This window comes from Pholcus phalangioides, unplaced genomic scaffold (genome assembly GCF_987345545.1).
Source record: "Pholcus phalangioides strain wild (caught in Gottingen) unplaced genomic scaffold, Ppha-v1.0 ptg000041l_1, whole genome shotgun sequence".
Taxonomy (NCBI): domain Eukaryota; kingdom Metazoa; phylum Arthropoda; class Arachnida; order Araneae; family Pholcidae; genus Pholcus; species Pholcus phalangioides.
The window spans coordinates 4,866,892-4,875,564 of NW_028301627.1; the positions used below are offsets into that span (position 1 = coordinate 4,866,892).

Here is an 8,673-nt window from a genome sequence, read left to right on the forward strand (position 1 = left end):
TTTGTGCTGACGGCAAATATTTGCTCTTGGATCTTATGTTTCTTTTATTCCATATGGATCGCATCCCTGGTATGAAGAACATCAATATTATTTTTGTGTTCCGAGTATTTATGACTGCCTTCCTGAAAAAAATATTATTGTGAACACGAGACGAAGATGATTAGAGTAAGTATCTTGAGAAACTAATTGTGATCGAAGAGAAAGCGATAGGAGATCGAACTTTTCACATTTTATCATTGTTACTTCTTTTTCCACTAAAAGAACACTTTTTTTGTGTAACAGGATGTAGAATTGAAAGCTCCATGAAAGGACAAATACCTGCATAAGAAAAGGTTATTTCCAAATGACTATATATATGCTGCAGTTTATTATAATTTTGTTGTTTTCGAAAATTTCTCCACGGCGATTAAATAAATCATGCCATTTAATGCAAAAGTTAGAAACGTGCTTAAGCACAGCCAACAGCAGGCCCACAACACTGCAAAAACGTATTCGTTCACATTTGGGATAAAAAGTCGCTAGTTTTCTTGCAATACGGTTTACACCAGGAATTCGTATTACACAGTGATCCACCATCCACGAAAAATTGTATCATCAGCATGAGCATTAGCGGGGAGGGGGCGACAGTCGACACTTTTCCCCCCATCACCTCTCGGTGAATTACATCCACTCCTGTTCGAAGAGCATGTTTCCTAGGTTGTGTCCAGCAGGCATCTTCAACCCGTTACTCGCGAGCACCATGGTGCTCCCTTGAGCGCCCTGAGTGCTCGATGTTGTGTTCGATTTCGTGCTCGCGAGCACTAGATCAATGTCTCAAGTAAACAACTTGCACAAATTGCATTGAAGGAAAATGGAAATCATCCCGATTTCATGCATTGGTATGCCACACTTGTTGTTAGGGTGCTCCTCTTTTAATGATGCAGTGCTCGTGACAAGAAAAAGGTTGAAGATCTCTGCTCAAGTACAACGCATGTGCCACGCTGAGCGGATACAAAGAAGTTTTGCCGCCCCCCCCCCTCTCCTCTAGAAGGGTATTCTCTGCTTTTTAAATTGAGACCGAACAAGAGGGGCGGTCTGTATAGGTCTACTAGAGCAGGGTTTCCCAACCGGTGTTCCACGAGAGTATTTTTGGGGTTCCGCGGAATCAAAAGTGTCGGAACCCCAAAAATCCCGGAACTCAAAACATTTCTTATTACTGTTGCACCTGAGGCAATTTTTTATTTTGACTTTTGTTGAGAACGTGCACTCAAACAATAGGAGACAAACAATATTCACATTGGCTTCTTTCTTCCCATTCTCACACGCAAGTCCCTTAGACAACCGAGCCAAGACTTGCTGGAAATTGGTATTCCCGAAACTCAAGACCTAGATGCGGACCCCCACCAGAGTCTTCCTCCTAGGATGCCGAACTTTTGAATTGTCTCTTTGCATTCTGTGTCCGCCCCATCCCCGGTCTCTCTTCCTTTTAGGATTGCCAATTAAGCTTCGTGGTGTCAGATTCTTATCATTTTCTGAACAGAGCAAATCCTAAAAAGCAATCAAAAACAGAGAAAAGGAAAGCTTCACTTTCTATCGTGCCTGTGGTTATTTTTCCCATTCTACAGATTTTTTACCACAAAATAGAACCGCTTTTATGCGACGTTCAAGGAACCACGTCGTATAAGGGCGGAAATTGTGCAACTGAAACTGCTCTTAAAAATGCCCCCCCCCCTAGACCTAAGAGAAAAAAATCACAAAAATTCAATGGTTTTAATTGCATTTTGTTTATTGTATAATAATCATTCTTCAGATAAATTACCCACAACATAATAAATATTTTTCAACATCATTTAATAGATTACTTAACTAACTGTAATTCGCATTACATCACAGTTGCTTAAATCTTGAGTATTCTTATATTGTTCTCCTGAAGATTTGAAAAGAAAAACACGTAATTTTTTACTTTTTTGTAAAAGTGTTTTGTTTTCCATATCTAAGCAAAGCAGATAATGCAGCGAGACCAGCTCTTTAAGCCGTTTTCTGAAAGAAAAGAACCGAAATACTTCAACAGTGTGTCTCAAACCATGTGTCGCGGCTCTCAGCGGGCATCGCCAACTTTTGTTAAAGGCGTCGCGGCAAGCTTTCGACATTGCTGATTGCCTGTTTAGTGCGTTGAAAGAGTGTTTTTGAAACTATTCTGGGCGGAGAAGCTGTGTGGATTACAACTAGAGAAGTCTGGTGATACGGGCGTGGGACCAGGGTTGGGGCACAGAATTCACCCTTTGACCTCACCTCCAACATTGAAAAGAGTGCCAAAATGCATGCTTGCCCCTGCTAAGTATCGTGTCCGACATCGCCCAGCCCCTTAACCGGGGAAATGGCTGAAGTTAGCATTTGTCGATAGAGCGTGGGCGGTGAACGGCCTAAAATGAAAAAAGAAAAAGACTAAGTATGGAGTAGCGGCCTTGATATCATACCCCTGTCAGCAATCAGTCAATTAGTCTATCATCCAAGTTTAGGGCTTTTTGGGTGATAATATGCAATGGAAAACTATTATAGCGACACATTTTCGTAATCCCCAGTAATTACATAGATTGAATGTATAGAAATGATCATTTTTCAAACATTTGGAGTTCGAGTTGAGGTGAAAACGTCGAGTAATTGAAGTTTTTGCCACTCATAAATGTCCTGTTGTCCCCCTTTTTTATCCCCGTCCTGGCCTGTGAGGGTCTCGGGTCATTTGAACCACACGAGAAGCGCTCGAGAAAGGCATTGACATTGAACTGCATTTTTTCTTCTTCCAGCTAGTCTTTTGTTTAATGTTGAATAAAAAGCGTAAGGGGAATTTGCCATCATTGTATGTGGGTGAATTCACCGAAAATTTCAAGATTCCGCACCCCAGTAACAAATAATCTCTCTCAATGTCCAATCATTGCTTCTCATGTAATATCACGTGAGAAACATTTGGCATGTTCCAGGGAAAAAAAACCTACACGGGGACAATTACTAAAAACTTCTTTTTCATTTCATGCTTACGTTTTTTGCTCAAGTTGGAATTTTTCGTTCCTCTGAGACCACGATTTCAGTTTGTGCTGAATAATTTAATCACCAAGCACTACCATATCCAAAAAATTCTTTTCAGATGCTTATTAACTGTTGCAACATGTACTGCTACAATTTATGTGAGCATGAACTTGCCACCGGTCAAACTGTTATGTGCGTTTGGGATGAATGCGTGGCATCAAAAGATTCTCAGGAAATTGCCTCTTGCATTGCGAAGCAAATTGTATTTTATGCTCATAACCACATTGTAATATACAGTAATGCACGCACGGGCAAAATAGGAATATAAAAGTTGTGCCCTATCTTCAATGAAACTAGTACAAGCCAGCGCTTGTGTGGATGTTTTGGAACAAACGTTAATGGTTTCTGGTCATTAATATTTGGCCAACAATTTAGACTTTGGTTTGATTGAACTTTTTGAAGGTAATCCTTGGTATATGGCTGTCGCAACCAGCAAAGAGAATAAATTTTTTATAGTTAAGACAAAGGGTAAGGATTTTTTTTTTCAAGAGAACCACTGGGAAAACCTATTTTCAGGAAAATCTAAAACATAGATAAAGAAGCTGTTCAGCTCACTCAAATCAGTGGTTTCGGTATGAAAATAATATGCCATTTCAGATCATGTACAAGACTAGGCTGGATGCGACGAATTTTTTCAAACCTTGCATGTGTACGACCAAAGTTAACCAAAGGACTCCCTATTATGCTACTTCTCGAGCAAAAACTACTCTAGAAAGAGCTTCGCATCATAAACTAACTATAAACTAAGTAAAACGAAGTAAACTCGCCAAATGTAATTGAGTCTTTAGACTACTTTGATTCTCAACCCCAGTCATCGACGAAAAGTCGCAGGCAGTTTCCGTAAACCATTTTATAAATGGTTGGCATTTGAAAGTAAACGATTAAAAATTTTCGATAAAACAGAAACTTCAATTAATTCCCATCCTTATAATTGTAAAACAAAATATTTTCGTTGATAACGATAACGTTGAGTTCGAACGCATCATGCACAAATATCATTCGCTTTATTCACATAAGTGTAACAACAGCATTGATTCCTGGAAAAAACATTTATTGCAAACTTCACATTTGAAAGCTTCTCGGCCATGGGATGCTTTTTGGTGCCTGTATAGATGAGATGGAAGAACAAATGATTCGCTACAATATACGCAATTGTACAGTTTTTCTCGGAAATGAATCATTTGGTGTGCTCTTTGATGTCCCAATCGTGAGAACTTTTTCCCGCAAACAGTGCATTCATAAGGTTTTTCTCCGGTGTGAATCATCATATGTCGCTTCAAGTCGTGACATTTTGAAAATTTCTTACCGCAAATGTCACATTGGGCAAGTTTTTCTCCGGTATGAATCTTTACATGTGAAGATAAAGCAGCTGAATCCGTAAATGATTTGCTGCAATGAACGCATTTGTGGGGGTTTTCATCGGAATGAACTATCATATGCTCTTCTAGCATTGATTCTTGGAAAAAACATTTATTGCACACTTCACATTTGAAAGCTACTCGTCCGTGCGATGTTTTTTGGTGCCTGTATAAATGAGATGGAAGAACAAATGATTCGCTACAATAAATGCAATTGTACAGTTTTTCTCGGAAATGAATCTTTTGGTGTGATATTTGATGTCCCAATCGTGAGAACTTTCTCCCGCAAACAGTGCATTTATAAGGTTTTTCTCCGGTGTGAATCATCATATGTCGCTTCAAGTCGTAACTTCTTGAAAATTTCTTACCGCAAATATCACATTGGGCAAGTTTTTCTCCGGCGTGAATCTTTACATGTGAAGATAAAGCAGTTGGATCTACAAATGATTTGCTACAAACGGTACATTTGTAGGGGTTTTCGTCGGAATGAATTATGATATGTTCTTTCAGCATTGATTCCTGGAAAAAACATTTATTGCAAACGTCACATTTGAAAGCTCCTTGTCCGTGCGATGTTTTTTGGTGCCTGTGTAAATGAGATTGAAAAACAAATGATTCGCTGCAATGAACGCAATTGTACAGTTTTTCTCGGAAATGAATCTTTTGGTGTGATATTTGATGTCCCAATCTTGAGAACTTTTTCCCGCAAACAGTGCATTCATAAGGTTTTTCTCCAGTGTGAATCATCATATGTCGCTTCAAGTCGTGACATTTTGAAAATTTCTTACCGCAAATGTCACATTGGGCAAGTTTTTCTCCGGTATGAATCTTTACATGTGAAGATAAAGCAGCTGAATCCGTAAATGATTTGCTGCAATGAACGCATTTGTGGGGGTTTTCATCGGAATGAACTATCATATGCTCTTCTAGCACTGATTCTTGGAAAAAACATTTATTGCAAACGTCACACTTGATAGCTTCTCGGCCGTGCGATATTTTTTGGTGCTTGTATAAATGAGATGGAAGAACAAATGATTCGCTACAATAAACGCAATTGTAAAGCTTTTCTCGGAAATGAATCTTTTGGTGTTCTATTTGATGCCTCGACTGAGAGAACTTTCTCCCGCAAACAGTGCATTCATAAGGTTTTTCTTCGGTGTGAATCATCATATGTCGCTTTAAGTCGTGACATTTTGAAAATTTCTTACCGCAAATGACACATTGGGCAAGTTTTTCTCCGGTGTGAATCTTTACATGTGAAGATAAAGCAGTTGGATCTACAAATGATTTGCTACAAATGGTACATTTGTGGGGGTTTTCATCGGAATGAACTATCATATGTTCTTTTAGCATTGATTCCTGGAAAAAACATTTATTGCAAATGTCACACTTGATAGCTTCTCGGCCGTGAGATGTTTTTTGGTGCTTGTATAAATGAGATGGAAGAACAAATGATTCGCTACAATGAACACAATTGTACAGTTTTTCACGGAAATGAATCTTTTCGTGTGCTCTTTGATGCCTCGATTGAGAGAACTTTCTCCCGCAAACAGAGCATTCATAAGGTTTTTCTCCGGTGTGAATCATCATATGTCGCTTCAAGTCGTGACTTTGGAAAAATTTCTTACCGCAAATGTCACATTGGGAAAGTTTTTCCCCGGTGTGAGTCTTTTTATGTGAGTATAAAGCAGTTGGATTTGCAAATGATTTGCTGCACAGGATGCATTTATGGGGCTTTTCATCGGAATGAATTATCATGTGTCTTTTTAGGTAAAGCGACAGAGAAAATTTTTTCCCGCAAACGGTACATTCGAAAGGTTTTTCAGTGGTGTGGATTTCCACGTGCCTTTCCAGATGATTACGATCGGAAAATTTTTTACCACAAATTTCGCATTCGCAGGGTCTTTCGCCAGTGTGAACCCTTTGGTGACATCTCAGACCAGTAACTTGTGAGAATGTTCTGCAACAAAGGACGCATTTATAGGGTTTTTCGCCAGTGTGAATTCTTCTGTGATTGATTAGAGTGCTCTTCGCTGCAAACGACCTTTCGCAAAATTCGCATGTGAAACGTTTCTCCGAAGAGTGATCTTTCTTATGACTGATCAAGAGGCTCTTCAGTTCGAACCTCTTGTTGCATTCAAACAGCTCGTCCTCTCCTTCATGCATGATGTTTTCTCTTGTTTTTAGCCGATACCTTTTTGCAAATGTCTTATTCGTGCGATTTCTTTCCGGTATGATGTGTGACTTGAAAAACTTCCGTTTCATCACATTTATATACTTTTACTTCGATGCGATCTTCTTTCCGGACGACCTCCAACGCGAATCGGGAATAATTGATTTCGCAAATGAAATACAACGAATACATAAAAGCTATTCAATGGAAAAAACCCTCAAGAAATTCCAATGAAGTTTCGCCTTTATTAGACTTCATGAAAGCATGGATTTTTTAATCAGCGAATCTTTTTTTTTTCTTGTTCGTGATGAAATTATTGAAATGCCTGCAAAGAAAAAAAGGACAGAATCCAATATAAAAACTAATCTAAAAACAAATTACTCAATTTATAAAAAGAAAGTAGTTAATTAGTATAGCATATGGTAATTTCCTGCTTTTGGGCGATTCTAATGCTAGAATTGGTTTTAATAATATAAATTACCACTTCGATTTTAGGGGAAAGTGGGGGCTGATGGGACAAGGCCTAATTTCAGCGGTTTTTTTTCAAATATTTCTTTCAAAGCTGAATGACAACAATCCAGCTGCTGTCATTAATCACAAAAAGAAAACATTCCTGATTATTAAGGAAAAACAAAGACGAAAATCACAGTTCTCCCCCAAGAAGAAAGTTTGAGGTTTCTTTTTGTTGTTTTGAATGACTTATTTTGAAGAATTACTTATTATAACTTATTTTGAATGATCGAATTATTAAATTTCTTTAGATTTGATGAAGATACTGTTAATTTGTATACTTTGAATATTGCGCTTCTAATAAATCTCAGTTAATTTTCCTTGTAATAAACATCTGTTTAGTTTACAAAAAATATAAACTTTTGGCATTTATGGTCTAATGAGACAAGCATAAGAGAAATTAGTGCCTTACAAAGTGTTTTCCTCTCAAGTGAGAAGAATTTGAATATTCGGTAGCGACATCAAAGTTATACCATGGCTTGACAAAAAGGGAAACTTGGAAGCTTCCATTTAAGTATATGTACTTTAGCTTTAGGCGCGACAATTCCTGAAAAATTATGTTAAAATAATATTTTATAGTGTTTATCCGGTTCCCCGTCCCATGAGGCACCCGAGGTTGGGGTCTTGTCATGATCGCACTCAACACTCTCTCTCTCTCTTCCTCATAGCGAAATCCCAAACCACACGCTTACACATATAAATACATTAGAAGCAACACTTCATGTTTCTCTTTTTCCTCGCCAGGAATTCTACGACGCATTTTTCCTGTACTGAAATACGTACAAAATTGCGCAACATGAGCACATTTCTCTCACAATAGAAATTACGTTTCATGCATGTGTCTCTCAGCCAATGAAAACCCTGGATAAATAATATCAGGCGATCGCTTTCAACCAATAGCAGGAGTTTCCACCAACTTGGTGTGAAAACACTCGAGGCTTTTTCGGCAGAGTGTTTCTCTATGTCATTTTTTATTTTTACTTATTTTTACTTAATTTTTGTTTCTCTTCTTCTAAGAAAAAACCCAAAAATCCCCAAAAAAATCTAAAAAATTTTGTAAAAAGAAACATTTCTCTATCTCTCTCTTCTTTTTCCATTTCATCTCTGGACTTCATTTTTCTGCTATCTTCATTTACAGGTCAACAGCCAATCATGAAGCAGTCGAGCTCTGAGCCAATGGTGTCAAGTCATTAGTCTAGGAGCATTTTTCCCTTTTCATTACAGGTGCTGACAGGACTCGGCGGCATTTTACTTGCGAAAATCGGAATGGCTGGAGCCTGCTTAACCGGAAATCGGTGAGCGACCATCCGTCTAAATGTAATTGTATTTAGCGTATGAGAGTATCTGAAACAATTAGCTCCTTGTACTAAGTGTGTTATGTTTAGAGTTAACGATGAATAAAAATTACTTGTAATTTTGAAAGTGAAGTATCGTTATTTTTCGCATTGTCCTTTTCATAAATTCTGTATCATATTATGTCGCGGGAAAGATTTGAGAAAGCCATACCGCGACAGTCTCATGGGACACAAAAGGGTACAAAACTGATCATCACTGCAAAAGCACCAGAAA

At 38.1% G+C, this 8,673-nt stretch overlaps 1 protein-coding gene across 1 annotated transcript; it reads right to left on the bottom strand.

Moving 5' to 3' along the window:
- Window positions 1–4,067: 4,067 nt before the first annotated feature.
- LOC149065119 (uncharacterized) lies at window positions 4,068–6,912 on the bottom strand. The gene has a single exon (XM_089254296.1). The coding sequence runs from the start codon at window positions 6,684–6,686 to the stop codon at window positions 4,068–4,070; it is 2,619 nt and encodes an 872-aa protein (XP_089110422.1). The 5' UTR covers window positions 6,687–6,912.
- Between the last annotated feature and the right edge of the window lie 1,761 nt (window positions 6,913–8,673).

What these genes read in the sequence shown, in the direction of transcription:
- LOC149065119 (XM_089254296.1), bottom strand. Translation starts at nt 6,686, where the DNA reads ATGAAACGGAAGTTTTTCAAGTCACACATCATACCGGAAAGAAATCGC.